Source organism: Vitis vinifera, chromosome 2 (genome assembly GCF_030704535.1).
Source record: "Vitis vinifera cultivar Pinot Noir 40024 chromosome 2, ASM3070453v1".
NCBI classification, from domain to species: domain Eukaryota; kingdom Viridiplantae; phylum Streptophyta; class Magnoliopsida; order Vitales; family Vitaceae; genus Vitis; species Vitis vinifera.
The window spans coordinates 406199-428270 of NC_081806.1; the positions used below are offsets into that span (position 1 = coordinate 406199).

General features: G+C 33.3%; 2 protein-coding genes and 1 non-coding gene across 3 annotated transcripts; 2 read left to right on the top strand and 1 right to left on the bottom strand.

Moving 5' to 3' along the window:
• Positions 1–1643: 1643 nt before the first annotated feature.
• Positions 1644–12587, top strand: LOC100248343 (uncharacterized). Its single transcript, XM_010660138.3, has 7 exons — positions 1644–2265; positions 3521–3856; positions 9270–9425; positions 10016–10356; positions 10807–11320; positions 11460–11492; positions 11787–12587. The coding sequence occupies exons 1-7, from the start codon at positions 2088–2090 to the stop codon at positions 12302–12304; spliced, it is 2076 nt and encodes a 691-aa protein (XP_010658440.1). The 5' UTR covers positions 1644–2087; the 3' UTR covers positions 12305–12587.
• A 500-nt stretch (positions 12588–13087) lies between these two features.
• TRNAA-AGC (transfer RNA alanine (anticodon AGC)) lies at positions 13088–13160 on the top strand. The gene has a single exon. It is a non-coding gene; the product is annotated as a tRNA-Ala (tRNA).
• Positions 13161–13337: 177 nt separating this feature from the next.
• LOC100253460 (protein LURP-one-related 17) lies at positions 13338–15093 on the bottom strand. The gene is made up of 3 exons (XM_059742187.1): positions 14913–15093; positions 14395–14827; positions 13338–13846 (listed from the first exon to the last, which is right to left on the bottom strand). Exons 2-3 carry the CDS (start codon positions 14668–14670, stop codon positions 13460–13462), a joined length of 663 nt encoding a protein of 220 aa, XP_059598170.1. The 5' UTR covers positions 14671–14827; positions 14913–15093; the 3' UTR covers positions 13338–13459.
• Between the last annotated feature and the right edge of the window lie 6979 nt (positions 15094–22072).

A 22072-nucleotide genomic window follows, 5' to 3' on the forward strand; every position in this document is an offset into this window, starting at 1 on the left:
TTTTTAAGTATTTTTTATTTTCAAAAAAAAAAAAAAAAGTTTTTGTAAACACTTTTCAAATAGGCGTAGGCCCTATTTAGTAATTACATTTTAAAATATTTTTTTGTTATTAAAAAATATGTTTGATAATTAATTTTTTTTATTCTTAAAAATTTTAAAAATTGTATTTTCAAAATATATATTTTAATTATTTTCTCTCATTTTTTTTTTGTTTTTATAGTTATTTTAAAATATAATTATATAAGGACACATAATGATTAAAAATAAAACAATACATATAAATTTTATTTTTTATACATATTTAAAATATATAAAAAACAAGTTATTATCAAAACTTTTGTTCCAAAAAATATCATAAAATAGTTTTAAAAATAATTTTTGAGAATGATTAACACTTCCTAAGCATAGCATTGATGTCTATTTAGTTTTATATTCTATTTTTAAAAAAATTAAAAATTATAATAATTTTTATATAAAATACAACCACTTTTATAGACTTGCATTAAAATGTTAATAGTTTTAAAAATTATTTAAAAAAATTGAAGTTTTAAAAAGATTTTACCATCTCAAAATTTTAAATTTTTATAAATTAAATCTATACTTTTGCAAAAGAGGTTCTAGTTTTATAAAGTAATTTTTTTTAAATGATGAAGAAGTTTAAATAAAAACATTATAAATCAAGTGTAATTACACATGTCTAGTTGTTTACAAAGTAAATATATTTAAAAAATAAAATGATGCAAGTAACTTTAAAATTTGATACATTTTTTTTATTTAATCAAATATAAATATAAATTTATTTTTATTTATAATATCAAGTTAATTAAAGAAAACATTGAATTTAATTTTTTTTAAATAAGTTGTTTATTTTACTTAAAATTATTTTTATTAACTTAGTTAAATATGATTTTTTTAATTTTTTTAGAACAAAAAATTAAGCTATATTTGACAACTATTTTCTAAAAAAAAATGAAAACATATTTAAGGATACAAAAAAACAAATTTTCGTGTTTTTAAAATTAGAAAATAAAGTATTTTTAAAATAATTTTTTTAATTATTTTTATTTATTTTTTGATGTGGAGAGTAATTAAAAATAAAATTTATTTTTAACATATAAAAACATAGTAAATAGGTTTATAATATTTTAAATTCTTAAACTGATTTTTATTTTATAAAATATCATAACATAATTTTTTAAAAACTATTTTTAAAACTATTTTGGAGAACACATCTTAAATAGAAACTTACCTTTTAGTATTCAAATTACAAATACAATTTTATTTCTAAATCTAAAAACAAAAAATCTATTCTTAAAATTATTTTTCAGGATTATAAATGTTTTTAAATGTAAATCCGGGGACACGGATGCATTTGAAAAATAAAACAACGGCGGCTCGGACTAAAATAAACCCGCGACCTACTTGAAATGGGTGAACCATTTAAAGCCTTAAACGTCTTTTGGCCATGTAATATATCTCCTACTCTCCAACCACCGTAACAACCGGAGGACAGTTCAGTGTACTCGCCATTTGCTCATCAGTGGAACGGTGATAGCTTGACTGGCAGGTGACATTAGTGTGACACGTTAAGCATATGTATTGGTCCGTTTTCCAAGAGTCACACGGCTGGATTCACCTGATTACCCCCTTGCTCTTTTCTAATGGATAGCGGCCACGTGGACCAGAAAAGTACAACGTGAGGTAGCCAACAAAAATGATCGGGTAGGATTACGCTGACCGCTACCTCACCGGAATATTCCCCAGGCAACCTCTATTCCCAGCTAATCTTCCCCTTTTCCCGAAAACTATAAATACTTCTCATTCTCCCCCATTTCGTGCCCTAGGCCTCCAATTTCGCTTCCACCAGCCGCACCGGGCTCATCCCATCGAAACGACTACGTTTCGTTCACTATCCTCTTGAATCTCCACCCTAAACCACAGTTTCCTTCGCGTTCTGCAGCCGAAATCCGTAAAAATGGTTTCTTTTTTGGTCATTTGACTTGTTTTTGATGAATAGGAAGCGGCTTTGGATCGAAGATGGTGGATGTTTTGTGTGAATTGGTTGTCATGTGCTGTGTGCTCCGGTAATGGACGCCGTGGAATTGCCTCTTCCGGCGCCGGTGGCGGTCCCTAAGCTTATGGGATCTGAGGGTTTCGGTAGAGTGGGGGTTTCAGTGAAGGGAGTAGAGGCTCGCGAGAACGACCGCGTTTCAATTCTCGTTGGTCCTTCGATCGAGAGATGCAGTTCTTTGGTTGGTCACAAAGGTCTGTTTCCGTGTGTATTTCTGTAGCAGTGGTTTGTTCTGATATCTGTTTTGTTAAGTGCCATCTTGGATTCTTTTTTGTGTTCTTTCATCTTTGTGTTAGTTTCTGTCTGGTTATTGAGAAAGCTGAGGAAAAGAGGAGGAAAGAAGTGAACATTTGGATCTCTTGCTTCGCGTTGTTTTGGTTTTTGAATACTGAAAAACTTGGCTATCTAAATTAAAAGTCGTATTAGGTTTAGTTGAGTGGAGTTTTATTTTGTTTTATTGGTATTTTATTAACATTCTCGAAGTTCTTTTCTTGCTTATAACATAAAAATTGCTCTGATTTTCAGTACTAAAAGCAAGAAATTTGCTTTGGTAGATCAACAGATGAGTGGAACTGAGGGAAGTGTGTGATATGACATATCTTGAATGCGTCTAAAAGGTTTGCCTGGTCAAGAGGCTACTTTATGTTTAAGAAGTCATAGTGGGAGTTAAAATGCAGGGAAGTGAACAAATTAGGGTTCCACATTTAATTTTTAGAGCTTAGAATAATATATTTGATGTTTGCTGCTCTAATTTCTATGACCCTGAGCAAGGTCATTGGCAGCTTCTTAAACTCATGCGGTAGATGATGTTTCTAATTTCAATTCTTTTTTTCTGGTTTAATTGCTTCTTTGGTGAAGCTATAAAAGTGCTTATCTCACAATTCACAAAAGTACAATTATTGGGGTTGGATTGGATGGTGGTGGGTCATGGGGATGAGTTTGTTGAGGGCGCTGGATTTGATTTTTGGTGGCTTTGTTTTTTTAGAACTTTTTCCTTCATAGTTTAGAGTGAGGAGTGCTTGTGGGCCTTTTGAGGTAGATGAACAAGTTCTCTCTTAATAGTTGGGGAATCAATTGCATAATGTATCTATATTAAGGTTTGAGGAACAGAATAATAGCTCCCAGAGTTGGAAGTCGGATGGAAAGGATACCTTTTTTTTGACAGATCGGATGGAAAAGATGCCTCTCTTCGATAATATGAATTATGAGGTCAAAGTTATAGTCTGTTAAAGCTTTGTTTCGATAGAATTTAAGAATCCTTTTTGTAATAGAGTACTTGGAATTTTTTCCTCAAAAAAATAAAGTTTAACTTGTGTTGTTTTAAATGTATGGTATATAATGCAGCTCGTTTCCTTACCCTAATCAAATTTTCACATGGTGGATTGTCTCTCTCGTTGTTTAGTTCTACTCTGTTGTTTGTATTTATGCTTCATGGAATGTTATTATCAGATGCGACCATTGCTGTCAACACTTCGGAATCAGTTTCCTGGGACAAGATTCCACATATTGAAATATGTCGGCGTGCTAGTCAGATGGCCTGTCTTCAGGGTGAAGATGCGCCTGAACATCTTAGTTCCGAGGGCACAAATAGTTCCTCCTTACTAATCCCTGGGCCTGAAGGCTCCCAACTACTGCGAAAAGCAGGAAAAACTCCGAGAAGTAGTGGTCTTCCTAGTGGATGCTTCAAGAGACCAAGGACGGCTCAAACAGAGGATAGTACAAGACTATCTGGGGCTGATGATATGAAGGGTATATCATCATATCCTACAAAAGGCACTTTTCCAGGTAATACTTTTTTACGTGTTGTATAAATGAAAGGAAAAAAAAACATGAATTTATGTATGTGAACTAATGTGCAAAGTAAAATGTTTATCTTTCTAACTTTATGTGCAAATTATCTTGATTAGTATTTTGGCTGGTACTTCCAAAATTTGTGAGAGGCATTAATGACATTCAACAACATCCAATTATTTTGACTTTTAGCACATACCATGGTTTCCTTGAGATGACAAGGGCAAATCATCAGTGCTGAGGTAACCATCATAACTCCACAGCCTCAGCTGTTGGATGAATGGATAATGATGCCATTTCCTAATGGGATTAAGTGAATTGATGAAATCTTTTATAAACTTCAATTTGGTGATTGATTGAGCATTGGGATACAATAATTTGTGTTTAATTAAAAAGAAATTGAAGTTGGTGACCGACTGAAAGTTGCATGCCTTATGGTTCTATGGCAAGTTGTTGTAAAAGGCAGTAATCATAGTCAGTTTGCAATCAAGGTGATATGTTAAATTTTGATTGCTGCCCTCAACTTTGATGTCAATTATACAATTTGTTTATTGTGAAAGAGCATAATATGGAGAGTAGAATCATTCCATTTCAGATGCATGCACATGTTAGATATTTTTTCAATGGAAAGGTTGATAAATTAATGGTGATTCCAATATGAACTTTACTGCATTCCTTCTGTTTTGTACTGTTTATGATTCACATACATCTTGTGCAATGAAGAAAAAATATTTATTCTTGTATATGATTCTTTGCAGGAAGAGAAGTGTAATGGCCATTGATGACATTCTTTTTAGTATAATCTATTCTTAATGATGTGATAACTGGTGTACTTCCATCCATTGTTACTTTATTTTTGATGGGTAATGGGAAATTATATTAATAGAAAAAAAAAAAAGATACAAGCTCCAACTTTCAAGTTCCTGTTTTTGTTGAGACCACTATGGGAGAGAAACAATCGAATCCTCTGCACTTGAAGGTGATTAATACCCCATGGGGATGTCTCAACCAAATCTGCTAATATAGCAATGGACTTTGCTTCAATAGGGCCAAGCCAAATCCAATTGGTTTGGAGAAGCTGTAATCATCATGGGCTTAGAGTCTCTACATAATCTGTTGTACACCATTTACCTTGAGTTCCTCAAAGAATATATTAGAATTAAGTTTGGTAGGGGAGTAACCCTAAGTTTGATGAAGCAGTCCTCTGCAATCCATTGTACGTTTAATCATATTGATAGGAATATCTTAAAATGCTACAGTGACAGATAACACAATGAAGTAAGGTAGCCTATAGAGTCCCATAGGGACATCTAAGGTACTCTAGGCCTAAAAAATGTTGGTGTTCCTCCTAGTCCATATTGCCCATGGAATGGCATGCATTTTCTGTCTACTACAATACACCCCCTAATTTTGCTTGAAAAAACCATTGAAGTTTGTGGAGGTAAGGAAGGGATGGAGGTATGGAAGCGTCCTATCTGTTGTTTGTTGACAACATCCTAATCCTCTACAACACTAATCAAGAGCAATTGGAGTATTTGAGTTGGTCCTTCATGTGATTTAAAGTTTAAAAATAAATTTGGAGAAAGGCGTGGTAACTCCTATTAGGGAAGCTACAAATGTGAAGGGATTAGCTTTTGTGTTAAGCTGGAGGGTCGGTAGCTCCTCACAAATTAGTGAACGGTCGAATGTGGTAGAGGAGAGATGTCATAGAAGGCTGGCCTTGTGGAAGAGACAATATCTATCAAAAGGAGGGGGACTTGCTTCGATTAAAAGTATTTTGTCTAGCCTTCCAATTTATTTCATGTCTATTTTTTCATTTTGAAAAGCATGAGCTTCATGTTGGTGCAAATCTAATAAGGTTTCCTTTAGGAAGAGGGAATGCTTGAGAAAGAACCTTATTTGATAAATTGGTTTATTGTTTGCTCAGATAAGAAGAATAAGGGCTTTAGCATCAGAAATCTTTGCACTCTAAACAAAGATCTCCATGGTGAATGGAGCTAGAGAGAGTCCCTTTGGAGATAGGTCATGGTAGGAAAACTTGAGGTATAAGAAAGGGGGTTGGTGTTCAAGGGTCAGGAGGGATGGTTATGCAATGGGATTACGGAAGGCTATTAGAATAGGATTGAAGGTCTTTCAAAGAAAAACTCATGTCATAGTGGGCAACAGGCAACAGGATGAGAGTAAAGTTTTGGAATGATAGATGGTACAAAGAAACCCCTTTGGAAGAGTCTTTCCCAATGTTATTATTTATAGTTGTTGATAAAGACTCTTGGATAGCTAATGTATGGAAACAGGTTAGGGATTGGGGTGGTGGAGTACTTGCTTTTAAAGAAAGTTCCATGATTGGGAACTTGAAGGAGTGGAGGTCTATTTAAGGAAACTGCAAACTAGTTCAAGGGATGAGAAAGATAGATTGGGTTGAAAGTATTCTAAAGATGGCATGTTCTCTGTCAAATCTTTCTTTGCTTCCTTATCCTGAGGAAGGGACAAGCCCCTTTCCCCACAAGCATAGTTGGAATTCTTAGGTTGTGATGAAAGTGGGTTTATTTGCTTGGGAAGCTATCTAGGGAAGGATTTTGATGCTTGACCCCCTTAACAAGTGGGGATGAGTAATGGCAAATAGTTGTTATATGTGCAAAAGGGAAGAAGTACAAGTTGATCATATGGTCCTTCATTATTCTATGAAAGCTGATTTATTTTCTTTTGGGTGTGGCTTGGTGATGCACTTTTCAGTGAAGGAAATCTCCTGAGTTGGTATGGGTCCTTTATAGGGAAGAAGCAAAAGAAAGTTTGAAGGGTCGCTTCCTAGTGCCATTTTTAGGCTTTATGGAAGGAAAGAAATAGAAATTCAATTGAAAATGCAAAAATAGTTGGATCAAGTAATCAAATCTTCTTTTTGTGTAATTTTTTTGCATGAGTTAGAGTATACATAGATGACCATTCGATGATCATGATAAACTTTATAGATTAGTTGAGCCCCAAATAAGGAAAAGGGGTTCATTTTTTGTTTTCTCTCTTTCCTTTTGCCTACTTGTTAAAGCCGATTATATACATCATGTTTACTTTGGTGCGTGCTTGCTTAGGCGCCCCTAATATATCTTTTGTTTTGCCTGTCAGAAAAAAAAAAGAGAGAGAATCCTTGGAGACATTTGTCAAACTGGATGATCTTTGCTATAGTGCCAATGCAAGCAGACAGTGGGGAAGAGATGATTAGTTCTCACTCCACTGCTCAAACCAAGAGCACAATGCTTAGGTATAATGGCTTTGATATCATCGGCTAATCTATCAGCAAGTCATTAGTATTTACACTTCTATTATTCACTCAACATGCGAAGGCTCTAACTTATTGGGACAACTATTGAGCCTGTTTTATTCTTAAAAAAGAGAGAATTGTTTTCTGGATTTGAAAATACGTTTGGTTTTTGACAAAAAACAATTTTCTGAGAATTTGTTTTGAAAACATGGTGTTTTTTGAAACATATTTTAATTGCTTTCAGTTGGTTTCACTTGTTTTGTAATGAAAAAATAATTGTAGAAATGTGGAGAATGATTGAACTAGAAAACATAAGAGAACTGGTTTTGAAAACTATTCTCAAAAACTGTTTTTGAAAAAGTTCCCAAACATGACCTATACCTTTAGATGAAATTGGCTTCGGAAAAAGCGGACAACATGTTGCTCTTTGAGAGGGTGCACTAAAAGGAGTACTTTTGCCCACTAACAATGTTGTCCAACCATTTTATTTTTAATTATTAGAAAAGTGTTCATTCACAGGTCTGTTGGCTGCAGTTAAGGCAGTGTGGTGGTGCTAAATTCCAAAGAGTTATTGGGAGTTCTTTTATTGGTTTTTTACAAAATAAAACCAGAGTCATTAATTTCTATACCAAGTGTGACATACTTAATCAGATTATATAATGGGGACACAATGCATGTTTACATGTTATTCTGAAAACTTACTGAAGTTTTCAGGAGGGATTGAGATTTATTAAATAGGTGGTGTTGGTGTAAGCAAGTGGAGGAATCAGCTAAGTAGCTAACCAAATTCTCATCCACTGAAATGGTCGGCAACTTATGGTGTCTCATGTTCTGTATATTTGGTCCATTTGGCTGCTTCTAAGATCTGCAGCGGAGTTTCCGTCTGGTTGATGTGGTAGTTGTGTGGCCAAGATATGCATACGTCTGTGGAGGATGGTCCATTTATGTTTGATTGCTTTTGTAGGGAGAGTGCAATTGCAGGACTTTTGAGGATATTGAGAGCTCTGATCAGGCCCTGAAAACAACTCTTCAAATCCTTTGTTTGTTTTGTCTTGATGTTCCTTAACTCTTGGTTGAGTGTATAGGGTGCCGATAAGATGAGTGAGGTTCCTTGTGTTTCTTTTCTTTTGCTTTTGTTTTTGTTTTTGATGCTCTTTGTGTGCAACATGTGCTAAGTTTTGTCCCCTTTTCTGTTGGGAGCCGTTTGATAAATTTCTCTTATTGGCCCATAGAAAAAGGTGGTTGATGCAATTCACATGTTTAAGTGTTGTTTCTAGGATTTGTCAGCTTGCATTTAATGGAAAAAACTCATGGCTTTTGATCACGGTGTAAATATGTTTGGGACAGATGGAGGGGCAGGAAACATTTAATTGCTGTTTCTAGAATTTGTTCCAAGAGAAATCATTCTCAGATGTGATTGGAGGAAGAAGGCTTTTAGTGAGGGACTTTGTGAAGTTCTGCCAGTCAACGAGAAGTTATTTCTGTGAATATTGAATGACATGCTCTGAAAGGAAAACAGACAAGACTATGGGTTTTGAATGAGCATTAGTTATTTAGTGACAAACATATATTGACATTCCCTTATAAAAGTATTCAAGAAAAGACCAGGAAAAAACATAGGCTGACATACACTGACAGTAAAAGAAACAGGATTGGCATAACCAACTTTATGACATCTGATACTGAATTTTTTGATAACCAACTTTCTGACATCTGTCTATTTCTTCTGCATTTTGGAGCATTTCCCTATTTTCTTGCTTAATTCCTTTTGACACACCAAAGATTGGTGGAGAATTTGCTTATCTTGTAGGGCTATATTGAAAGAGAATGCTATGTGGATGTTCCTGTTTTATTCTTTGCACATTCTCTTCTCTGAGTGATTGCAGTGGACAATAGTTCCATGGGATTGAAGTATTTATATGTTTATGACATAAAAATTTCCACTTGAATTGCATAAATGCATCAACACATACTGTTCTGCAGAAGTCATTTTTAGGAAATTGGTTGAAGGATGTTTGTATGGTCATCTGCTAGTACTGAACAGTTCAATAATTCATGATATTTGTAGCACATTTGAAGTTTAGTGTTGATTCTCTTTGAAGCTTGTCAGAGTTTGTACTGATGATACTTCTCTTTGATTCTTCCATCTTCTAGAGAAAAGTCAAGTGGTTAGGCAAAAGAATAACTTCAATGGAAAGCGAGGCGAGAAAAGAAATTTTAAAGTTCCCACAAGAACTAAATATGATTCTTTCTCTCTGAAGGCTGGATTGACAAGCTTCAGTTCTGCTGGTGGAGGGAATAGCATTCTTGGTATGACATTATTGAACATATTGTTTCCTTGTTTAGTTGTTTGAGAAGTTTTTAGAGCTACAACACTAAGGGTGTTTTTTTACTCACTCTGCTACTGTTGCTGCCATTACCTATTCTGTGGTTAGGGATATAGATGATACAATCTGAAGTTGTCAGACACAGAACTGTGACTAATACGACCTCCCAAGTTTTGTGTTGGTTCCATGGTGTTAATATGTTTAATGCAGTACACCCTTTGCTTTACATGGTTTACATCCGTAGATCTTCTGAACACACCGAGTTGATCATAAACTAAATGGGAAAATATGGTCAATTTTTCTTGATTTATGTTTTGGTGATCCAGGATGCCTCTGGAGTTACATGGATTATATAATCTATGCATTTTTTCTTTACCTTCTTGTATTATGGGTTGTTGATTCTCACATTTTATAACTCTACGTCTTTAGTGATGTGATTTTAAGAAGAAATTACTATCATAGGATACCTAATCCCATTGCCTCTTAACTAACAGTTTTACGTTTCAAGCACTAGCTATTTTAATGTGCACTTACATGAAATTCGTAATTGCATTCTGGGGTATTTTATATCAGGAATATATGGTCTGAAGTCAGATATTCATGATGTCACAAAGCTTGTAGATGAAATATCGGTGAATAGATTGCTTGATGGCACTTACAAGTGCCCTAGTCTAGGCAAAGACAAGGGGAAGAAAGCAGTGAGTACGAATGAAAATATCCTGCATTCTGTCAGAAAGGCTTGTTCTCTTCTTCAGCTCCGGAGGCCTGTACAATCCCAACAGTTTTCTGAGACAGATTGCAGTTCCAACAGGAAATTGTCCACATGCTCATCAAACTCTTTTTCTTGTGTAGCAAGCAATATTAATGGTGATAAAGGAGATGCCTACAGGATGGATTTGTCTTCATGCTACAAGGTTAGTATGAGAGAAAATCTTAGATATTGGTCAGTTAGACTCCAGAAGATGTCTACTGATGGTGTAACAATACCCGGGGCACAAATGACTAAGAACCTTGATAACTCAGTTGGGAAATCAATAGAAACTTCCTTCCTTCTCTCTATTTTACATGGCTATTGATATTCTCCTGAACTGAAATTTCAGAACTACATTTTTCACATGTCTCATATTCATTAGATCATTTGACAAGATTGGATTATTAATAGAAGCTCCATAAGGAAGATTTTACTGGAAGTTTGGACACCCAATTGCATATGTGCAGAGTCCTTAGGCTTTTTGAAGGGAAAACTAGGATATGTTTTTTTGTCTTTTAGATATGGTTCTAATTTCATTTGTAGAAGTGACATTGGTCCATTGGATACTAATGATTGTTATGTACCTTACTGTACCTTGTTCCTAATGATTCAGGATTCTTGTAGCAAGCCTGAAACTCCTTTCAATATGCTCGATTTTTCATTGCATCAACCTAAAGATATTCTGGAGCGCTTGGCGCTTCCTCCGCCCAAAGATTTGGAGTCATTGCTCCTGGATGCGGTCAAGCCTGCAGGATCTTCAAAATCTACTCCTGATCAACGTCTAGGCAAACCAATATCTCACCGAGCTAACTTGCCACCTTTTCCCTGGGCACATACATTTTCTGGCCATTGTAAAACTAATTCTGATGCAGTTAAATTATCTACAAGTAGGAGCACATGCCAAGGTAGATGGCAAAGAATAGGGAGCACTGCTGGTTCTCTTGGGGATGTCACTGATTGTTTTAAAGACTTGGAATCATTTACTTATGACCAGAGTCTTGTACCTTCCCAAGGATTGAAGTTGGGTGTCTTGGAAAATGAGGTTGGCACATCTGCTAGTTTTCCTCTGCATGATTGGTGTCCATCATCTTCTACAACATGTTCTAAAGCTTCCCACCTTCCTCCAGGTAAGACTTTCTTAAAGGGATCGATTTCATGAGTTTTTCTCATTTTCTGAATCTTGAATTTGTCATTATATGCCTAGTTTCTTTTGTTCTCATCTGAAATTTGGACTCAACAAGGACATTGTTTTCTTTGAAAATGCAGAATCTGCTGGCAGTCTGAAGAATGAAGGAGATGGTACGATTCTCAGTATTTAGTACTAGTTTTTATGAAATTATACTAAACCCCCCCCCCCCCCCCCCCCCAAAAAAATAAAAATCAAAATCAAAATCAAAAGAAAGTTAGCCATGTAACAATGGTAGTAAGGACCGTTGGTCCGAAGTCCATCTTGGGCACAATGATATGATCATTCTTTTATGCCTTCTTTGCATGAGAGGTCCCTGTTTTATAGCTCTTAAGAAATTATGTCAGTTTAAAATGAAGTGCATTTAATGTATATATATTTTTCTCTTGCTCCTTGTTTTGCGACAGGTGGGCATTCTCCAAGACTAATAGAAGCTGCCCAGACACTTTTTAGTTTGGCAGCTCATTCCTTGAGGCAACACCCAAATGGAATAATGAAGTGGCCAAAGAAATCATTGCAGAAACCAATGAAAGCTCGCAAAACCAAATCAAACGAGAGACCTGAACATATATCAGCAACAAAATCTGTAGTGGTGTCCGACTATGCATCCAAAAATACAGAGCAGATAACGCCCTCTAAAAAGCCCAAGCTCTGTGCAACTGAGAAGAAAAAGGATTTCGGTCACAGTAGCGCCAGAAAAGGACTAATAAACTGGTCTACTACTCCAAGATCAATCAGATCATCCCCCAGCAAATCGGTTAGGGATCCCACCGGAGATTCAAATCATCATAATGCTAGCATTACAAAACAATCATGTATGCTGCCGCCTCCTACAAGGATTTTGGACAAGGCTGGAAACAGCCAGCAGAAGCCTAAAAGACCAGGGCCAGTGGAGTGGAGCAGAGCAGGGGACAAGCTGGACTGATCCTCTAGCTCCTTCGACATGGAAGCTTCTTTTCTCCTAACAATTGTTGTGAATTTATTAATCAGGGACTCTTGGGCAATCACCAAAACCAGTTGATTTGTATATATTATGTTGCATTTAGAATTGGATTGATGTAAGGGGTTCCACCTCAGGAGGGGCGAATAGGGGTTTAATGTTGTAACACTAAGTTGAAAGACAGGTTTAGGAAAGTAGGGAAACTTTGCCTTGTGTAGAGCATTGGATGAGGCAATGAAAGTTTCAACGCCCCCCTCTCTTTTCTCTTTGACCTCTGCAACACCACCAGCTTTGCCCATGCTGCATCACAGGAAACCATGGAGAATTCAAGCGCCTTCACCTTGTTCAAACTACATGGAGGAATTAATAAAAAAAATCAGTGTTGCTTTTGGAACCAATAATTCTAGTGGGAATTACAGAGAACATTGAGATTGGAATCCGATTCCCAGGAAATACCATTGGTTCTTTAAACGAGATCCTGTGTTATCGTGGTATTCCCATGAATGAATGTGTTGATAGTACTCTTAAGTCTTAATAATATATTACAAAACGAATTTTTTTTTTTTTTTGGATAGTTATCTAACAAATGGTCATTCGGAATAACTTAAAATAATTGTTAGATATTTAAAATCAATTTCTTTTTGCAAATAAATAACTGTCAAGTGGACTCGTTAAAAATTTGTTTGTAGAAGACATCGTTTTGTGAAAACCCCGCATTTAAGAACTTTTTCTTATGTTTTTTTCATTTTAAGAGTTTGCAATCGTTGTGGGGATGTAGCTCAGATGGTAGAGCGCTCGCTTAGCATGCGAGAGGTACGGGGATCGATACCCCGCATCTCCAATTTAGACTTTTGGTTTTTTCCCCAGCCCTTTACTTTTTGATAATTGCAAGTTTGCAACCCTACTGTGGCTAGCTGGCCCCTCTATTTTTATCAAATATCTTATGGACCCCTCCTTCTTCCTCCATATGCATAAATTCCACAGGCATTAAGAATCCCATTAAATGAACTCCTAAACGTTTCCTAAAAGGGGAATAATCCATTTCCACTTGGATAAAAAGTATAAAATCATGACAAACCCATAGCTACTTGTGATCCGTATATATCCATCCAAAAGAATTCTACCAAACTAATTTCATGACTAGGAAAACATTTGATCCAGTAGCAAAACCAGAGCCATTGCAAACCCAGAATCAAAGCCTGGGCATACAATCAGAAGAAAAACCTCAACCCCAAATGAAACTCCTTCATTCATGGCTTCCTTCCTCTTTATTTCAGCCACCACTCTCCTTGATTTATCCAACACCTTGCATGATCGATTTGCATACGACCCTTCAATCCTATACGCATATCTTTTATCTGAATTCCCCAGAAAAACGTATGCAAGCACATTGTGGTTAGCATGTAGAATATTTATGTGTTTCTTCACACTGCATATGGGCTGCTTTGATGATGATGGTCTTTTAGTTCTAGAAGTGTCGCCCACTTCGCCTTCATAGACATGCCAGTTTTCTACTAGTCTGAGGTTCTGCTCATCAAAGAAAAACAAGTCGGTGTGAAAATAAATAACAGAGAAGGAGATTGAGATATCTATGTTTGATTTCTAGAAAGTAAAAAGGACATGGAAAAAGAGTTTTAAGGAAAATGATCTTCGCATGTTTGGAGGCCGCGAAAAAAGGTGATGGAAAAAAAATATTTTATCATGTTTGGATGTTGGAAAAAGAAAAATACTAAGAAAAGGAGGTTGAGCATTTTTTTCTCCATTTTTCTTAGATATAATGAGGAAATTTCGAGAAAGTTTTTTCTTATGATAAATTTATCTTTTTTATATTTTTTTCTCTCTTTTTTTTTTTCATCGAACTTTTTTGGTAACCAAATGGCCTCCTGAAACAACTGAAGGACCCATTTTTCAAAGTTAAAGGTGAGAAAAGTTGGGAGAGAATTCATATACGATTTTTTTTCTCCTCTCTCTTTTTCTCCTTATAATTTTCCTACCCATTTTCTATCCCTCAAACTTTTCAAAACCAAACATAACGTAACATATCGAAAGATAGAGTCATGATCTATGGATATTACCTTGCGACGGCGAACCGTGAGGACTGACTTTCCTGAGGCATCCATGAGAGTGACTTCCCCCGGACGCTGTCCAATGTAGTTGTCAACCCGGTACACCAGATCTCCATACGAGTCGATGACAGTAAACCCTGTACAGCTGAACAGCAGCGACTTCCTCCACACTGTCAGCGACCTGCAGTCCCCGCCGGTGGTGGTACTGGCGGCGGCGGCGATGTACTCTTCTTCAGGTTGGTGATCTTCATGGACTGTTACTGACCTTGATTTTAAGAAAACCATAATCTCTTTCCAATCTTAAGGTAAAGAAGCCCAAACAAGTCCTTATACTTATAGGCTGAAAAATACCTGAGTTCTACATTCGATGTGAAGTCGTGAACCAATAAAACTGATGAATGGTATATGATAAATCATAGGAGACAACTTTGAAAGATCAGATCTGTAAAACAGTAGTGCATACACCTAAGCCAGTGAGAGAATGTTTAATTATTTAGGTACCCAAATTTTCTAATCGACAATCTCACCTAACTTGGACATGCCTCAGATTCCAGAGACAGCAGATGGGGTTTTGAATAATAATATGGTTTGATGTTGTAATGTGAATTCGTATAATTCAACATTGGAGAAGGTGACACGTGGGTTGTGAGGTTAGAATTCATATAATACATCGGGAGAAAATGTGACACGTGTGGTATGGAAACTGTCAAAGCTTCCATACTTCCGATGAGTTAGGTTTATTGAGATCTAGGACATTAGAAGGAAAATGACGGGAAAATGAGGCATAAAGAGTGGTTCAACAGGGTGAATGGGGCATCTACTTGTATTCTAAATTATAAAAATAATAATTTAATCGTTATAACTATTTTTTTTTTTTTTTTTGTCAAAGGTAAAAGTTGATATACCAAAAATAAAGGGAGACTACTTAAAAATACTTCTTCAAAATTTTAAAATTTAAAGAAATAATCTTAATTATTTAGAAAAAAGAATTTTTAAGAATAATATAAATCAATGATTTTTTATTTATTTATTTATCTAAGGTGATGTAAATTAGTTATTTGACATTGGAAAACAAACTTCTAAGACTTTTTATATTTTATATAGAAATTCCTATTTTTAAAACTAAAAAAATGAGAGGGTGGATGTATTAATTAATAAAAGGTTTATTATTATATTTTTAATGATTAAAAAAACCCTCTTCTAAAGTATCAATGAGTGTTTTTCTTCATCTTATTCTTACCATCCTCACTCATTTTTATCACAATTTCTCCTGCATAAAAATTAGAAAATGATCATGATACCAAAAAAAATAAAAAAAAATGTGACTTATGTCTCTGGTTTGGCATTTTTATGATTAATGATTTAAATTATGTACCAAAATTTAATACTTAACCATTTTTCAATTAAAGAGAATAATACGATCATATAATAGAGGTGTAGTAGATGATAACGTTGTGAAATTCTGAATTACATGACATATCATATGAAAAGTGTAAGTGCGGGTACACCTCTTTTCTTCCTCGGATTCGAAGGATAATTTCATTCAAAATTTTCCACTCCTATGGACCCAACACCCGCGATCATCTTTCTAATGTGATTAATCTGGTCCTCCAAAAAGTTATCAATAATTTTATGCCTTTCTGGAAGATTGATATTCAAAGCAGCTGGAAGATATTTTCAGTACTAATAATATATATGTGTGGTGGAAAGGAGTTTTCCCCATTCAAATTGCTGGACTTGGAAAAGGATTTGGCAATCAAACACCAGCACATGGGTATTCCCGTGTACTACTAGTCTTTACCTGCATCATCATTAGTCGTATCCTCTTCAAACACGTCTCTCCTCGTCAAAGTGTCACGTTTAAGGGGGAAAAGGACATTAGATTAAGCATAGCATTGTGGTAATTTCAACACTAATCCATCGTTTTCTTACTTTCTCTCTCTTTTTTTTTTTTTCTTTTTCGTGTTTCGTTAGGAAACGTTCTTAATTCGGACCATCTAACCTTAATTTATAATGAATATTAATTTGTTAGAACGTGAAGTTATATGTAGATTTCGATATTGTTCACTTCAATATCATTATTTTGTATATGATATATTATTATTTTATATTTTATATCTAATTTCATTTCTTTCTATCATAATTTTAAACATGAATATACAAATTCTATATTGAGCAAGTAAAGTGTGAGGAAGAGGTGAAGGTATGAAAGAAGAAAAATTGGGATTCATACCATAAATAGTAGGAGAGACGAGACACAAAATTTATATATACTATATATGGAGTGTTGAAGAGTGTGTTCTCGAGAAGCTCCTTACTACAGTCGACAACAAATGTCACTCTCCATTGCTGGTTGGTCTAAGCAGCCGACCAAGCTCTCGTTTTCACTGTAGAACCCATCTGAAATTTCTTCTTTCCACGTAAACTTTGATAAATGGCTCACACTTTAGAACAGCCAATCCCATGGCAACACGCCTCACCTCAAATCTGCCATGTGCGGCTCGAAGTCACGGCTCTTTATCTTTATTTTACAGAGGATGAGGACTGAGGCCCCTCGTCACTGTCATTGTTTTCTAATTTTGAAGAGTTCCCTCTTGAAAAGGCAAGCCACCAAGGACCTTATCTCTACAAATAGGAAGATTCTTGTCGAGATCTTCCTATATTTAGTCAATCAAGACTCCATAATCCAGACAAACCTTTCTTTTAATATATGTGACGGTGATATCCACCTTTTTACTCATGCAGAACATTTTGGGTTAAAATGGTCTTTTTGACCAAATAATATTATGCCTTTGTTGGGGATAATTTTCTATTTTGTACTTTAAATAGAAGCTGAAATTAAAGTTAAAGTTACGATTTTAATGGATTATAGTGATATTATAAAAATTTATTAGATATAAAAGGATTTTTTTTGTATAGCTCATAATAGTGCTTTCATAAGAATTAATATTTTTGTGACTTTCATTTTAACTTTTTTTAAACTATAAATTGTTCAAACATAATGTGGATTGATAGACATTTTTTATTTATCATCCTCGTATGCAATCACCCTAAGAAGTAGACAATATTGTTATTTTTACTTGTTAATAATTACTTTTTTATGTTCATATTCTTTCTAACAATATGTCACATCAATTTTCTTTTCCTTATCTTTATAGAATTCAATTCAAACATGATCTAAATTTAGGATATCGTTAAAAACATTAGTTAATTCTAAATTTTTTAAGGTTTCAATTCCAACATGATCTAAATCTAGGTTAATGTTTAAAACATCCGATGATTCTAGAATTTTTAAGGTGATAAAGGTATTCCCACTACTACAAAAATAATTTATGATGTCACTATTTATGGTGTCACATTTAAAATAATGACACCATTGAACTTAAAATTTATAAAGGTGACACATCATATAAAAAATCTTCAATTAGGATAGTTAGATGATGCTAATTTCAGATTTACGATGTCATTTTTTGGAAGTGACACCATATGAAATAAAAAGTTTTAAATTTTATAACTCAATGGGCCCTTTTTAAAAATAGTGAGTAGGAACAATTTATGAAAAGTCCATTGTTTCCATATATACATTAACTAATATAAAAGATCTTATTGCTTAACCCTAACCATCGTTTTCTTCTCCTTCTTCTCACACCCATGGTCGGCACACCCATAATTGATATTCTTTGCTTCGTAAAATCTCAGGTAAGTCAAAATCTCTTATCTATCATCTTCATTTTTTTTATTAATGCAAAAAACTTTGTTAGTATAATTGTTTTATATCTCTTGATTTAGTATATCTATGATGTGGGTTTTGTAAATGGTGTTTTTTATCGAGTTCCAGGGAAGTAAAAACTAGGTTTAACATTCTAACATATTTTTTGTTTCATTGCTAATAAGCCCCAAAACAAATGAAAACAAGAAAAATGAATTATTTTTAAAAATTTTGTCTAATTGAGAATGAGAGATACACTAGTTTGTAGTAATTTTTCGCATGAAATAATATTTTATTGAAGACTTGACTATATTTGATACTTTTTTCCACCGTGCTAGGAGCTTTTTGGTGAAGTCTAACAATAGAGATTGACATCTACTACAAGATGATACTCAATTAATCCAAAAGCACTTAAGTTATTTAGGGTTTTCTTCGGTTAACCTAAGAAAACATTCCCACTTTCTTTGTATTGAGTCACCTAAATAGAATAGAATATTGGGTATCAGAGTGGTAAAAGGTATTATAAATATGACTTTTTTTTTAGAGTCACCTACATGGAATGAATTATTGGTAGGTGAACAAAATATTGGGGTGATTGTAATAGTTGAATTAGTAAATGGAAGATAAGTGTATGTTGCTTTGTTTATTCTATAAAAACAATAATTTTAGTAGTTGAAATTTACATGCTTTGTTGTTTTATAAAAACAATAATTTTAGTATTTGGAATTTTAAAATGTGAATGAAATGCCTGAAAATATGTTTTGAAAAACAGGATAGTAATAAATAGAAAATAACTCATTTCCTAAAAATATTTTGATAAATTAAAATAATATGTGGTTAAAATAGATTTTTGTGAAAGTATTTAAAAATGAATCAAAATATTAATAATTGTTATTTTGTTTGAAAATAATTTAGGAATATAAAATAATATTGGGGATAATTTTTTAGTTTAAATTGGGTTATAAATGGTTAATTTTTTTAGGACTGTCCTTTTTGAAAATAATCCAATGATAATTTTTTTAAATAAGAATGTTGAAAATAATTTTAAAAATAAAATTTTGTTGGCAATGATTTTTCTAAAAGTATTTTAGGCATAAATGGAAAATTCTTGTATGAAAATAAGAGAATTTATATATATATATATAATAGACATAAAAATAGACTTCTTTGATATTTAATAAACAAGTGAATTTTTCTCTAAAAAAAGAATAAAATAAGAATTTCTCTATATAATAAAATAATTTATATATGAGATAGTTTTCAATAAGAAAGTTTTGAAAATAAATTTGGGATAAAATATTTTTTAGTAAGTTTTGTTTAGATAATTCAATAATAAAGTGGTTTATTAACTTTTCTTAAAAAATAACATTCTTCTTTCTTTTTTGAATTGATCAATTTTTTTAGAAATAAAATTGTTAGATTCTATTTTTTGTAAATGTTTAAGAAATTCTAAAAAATTCTTTAAAAATGAAATGACCTTTCTACCACATTCCTTGTAATAAATAATTGTTTTTCTATACATATTGTAAAGTAAAAAAAAAAAGTCTTTGTTTAGTTAACCTAAGAAGACATTCCTACTTTTCTTTGTGTTGAGAGTCACCTAAATGGAATAAAATATTCAATATCATAGGAGAGTAAAAAGTATTGTAGAAATGATTTTGTTGAGAGAGTTATCTAAATGGAATGAGATATTGGTAGGTGAATAAAATATTATGGTGATTGTAATAGTTGACTTAGTGAGTGGAGGAGAAGTGTATGCTTCTTTGTTTATTCTATAAAAACAATAATTTTAGTAGTTGAAAACGTGTATGAAATGACTGAAAATATTTTTTGAAAAATAAGAAAATAATAAATGGATAATAGCTTATTTCCTAAAAATCTTTTGATAAATTAAAATAACTTGTAGTTAAAATATATTCTTCTGAAAGTATTTAAAAATGAACCAATATATTAATAATTGTTATTTTATTTAAAAATAATTTAATAGTAAAAAAATAATACTGAGTTCAAATATGACTACTTTGTTATGAGATTCATTAAAGAAATAATTGTTAATTTTACAGTTATTGCATTAAAGGTTTTACTCGTTTAATGAATTGTACATAATTTCATACTTTCAATTATTGTGATATTAATGTTATTCTCATTTGATTTCAGTTTGATGACAAATGAAACATATTCTCAAGTAGAATTTGATGAAATTAGAGAAAAATAGATTACTTTTGTGTTATAACTAATCATGAATCATATTGATGTATTGTGATCATTCATGGTAAGTCCCTTAGTTGTTATATGATTGAATTTTCCATTGATATTGTATAACATTACTTATTCTTTACGAACTATTTTTATACCAAAATGAGAAAAAGGAAAAAGAAAAAGAAAACATTAGTACTTAGATTTGTTTATTGTTTATAACATCGCATTTTTATTTTCAATAAGAACTCTAAAACTCATTAAACTATGAAATGCAGGTATACACTCTTGGGAGGCCAATATGAAGAATAAAAAGAAAGGAGAAAGAGGCAACAAGATTTAGGTTTTTAGATATGACGTCTCTTATGTCATACATTATAAGACATAAATGTTACTTTATTTGGAATTGAGAATTTTGGGTTTTTGGATGCAACTCTTGTGTCATTTTATGGTTAGCCGGTTTTATGCATATGAAATGCAAGTATATATGAATGTTGGGAAGCTTAACATTTCTAAATCATGTTTTAATGTGTATTCACTTTTCTTTTTTAGTTTTGGTGGGTTTGATGTGTTTGATGTACTATCATTTTGTGAACATTTGATATACAAATATTATTGGATGATGTAATATGTTACAAATTAATTCATAAGCATTATGAAAATATAAGTTAAATGTAATATGATTATTATATTTATGGACAATTTACACAGGTTAGTCTTATTTATTAATAAGCATTACAAAAATCTACAAATTAATCAACAAAAAACAACCATATCTTCCATAATCATTTACAATGATGTGACACCATAAATTAAAAGTGATACATTTAACGTGACACCATAACTCAAAGATGATGCATTTAATATGACACCTTATATATCTCATACAACTCTATATCAAATTAAGCATCACTAAAAATATATGGTGTCTCTTCTGAATATGTCACCATTTATCTGCTTTGGTGTCGCTTCCAAATACGTCACCAATTGATACCCTCTATGGTGTCAGTGGATAAGGTGACGCTATGTTGTAGTGACACCCTATGTTTATAGTGACTTATTATAAATGTCACCATATATCTTTTTCCTTGTAGTGTCCTAATGATATTTATTTATTTATTTTTCTATTTTTTTCAAGTTAAGTCGTAGAAAATAACTCTAACCCACTTATTTCCCACAAAAGCCACAATTCTAAATGTAGTTTTTGAACTTCAACAAAACCATATCTTATAAATGCAATATTAACCATATCTTAAGAAGACTATTTTGATACCAAGCTCGACATGATGCCTTGATCGTCACCATTCTTTTGGCTCTAAACTCCGTATACAGCTTGGATTTGTGAGCATGTTCAGGGAATTAAATAAATAATAGGGTACGGACACGAGGGCAGATCGAATCAGCAGTGATGGAGCCCTCTCGGGATATTATTCTCTGCGTTATTAGAAAATTGGGAGGCTTTTTAAGGAGGGTGTGAAGTTGTCAACCACGTGGACATACGGTGGTGGAGGAGGTGGGGGCAGGATGTACTGTTTTTTGTGCTGTTGTTCATAATTGATCGCAATCATTTGATACATTGCCTGCCCACAAAATCATGTGTAGAGCCTTTCTCCATTAATTCTTTCGGCTTGAGTTTGACAGGGATCGACCTGATTCGGAGCAATGAAGAGAAATTTTCGGATGCTTTTAGTTGTACGTGGTTTGAGTAGGATTTTAAAGATCGACCATTATGTTTTGATCTGTTCCAATATATTCACCATTTAAGTTCAATATATAAAAATT

Coding starts and splice junctions, on each gene's coding strand:
- LOC100248343 (XM_010660138.3), top strand. CDS start 2,088: ATGGACGCCGTGGAATTGCCTCTTCCGGCGCCGGTGGCGGTCCCTAAG. Junction 2,266..3,520: donor TTCTTTGGTTGGTCACAAAG/GTCTGTTTCCGT, acceptor TGTTATTATCAG/ATGCGACCATTGCTGTCAAC. Junction 9,426..10,015: donor TGGAGGGAATAGCATTCTTG/GTATGACATTAT, acceptor ATTTTATATCAG/GAATATATGGTCTGAAGTCA.
- LOC100253460 (XM_059742187.1), bottom strand. CDS start 14,670: ATGGTTTTCTTAAAATCAAGGTCAGTAACAGTCCATGAAGATCACCAA. Junction 13,847..14,394: donor TCACGGTTCGCCGTCGCAAG/GTAATATCCATA, acceptor TTTGATGAGCAG/AACCTCAGACTAGTAGAAAA.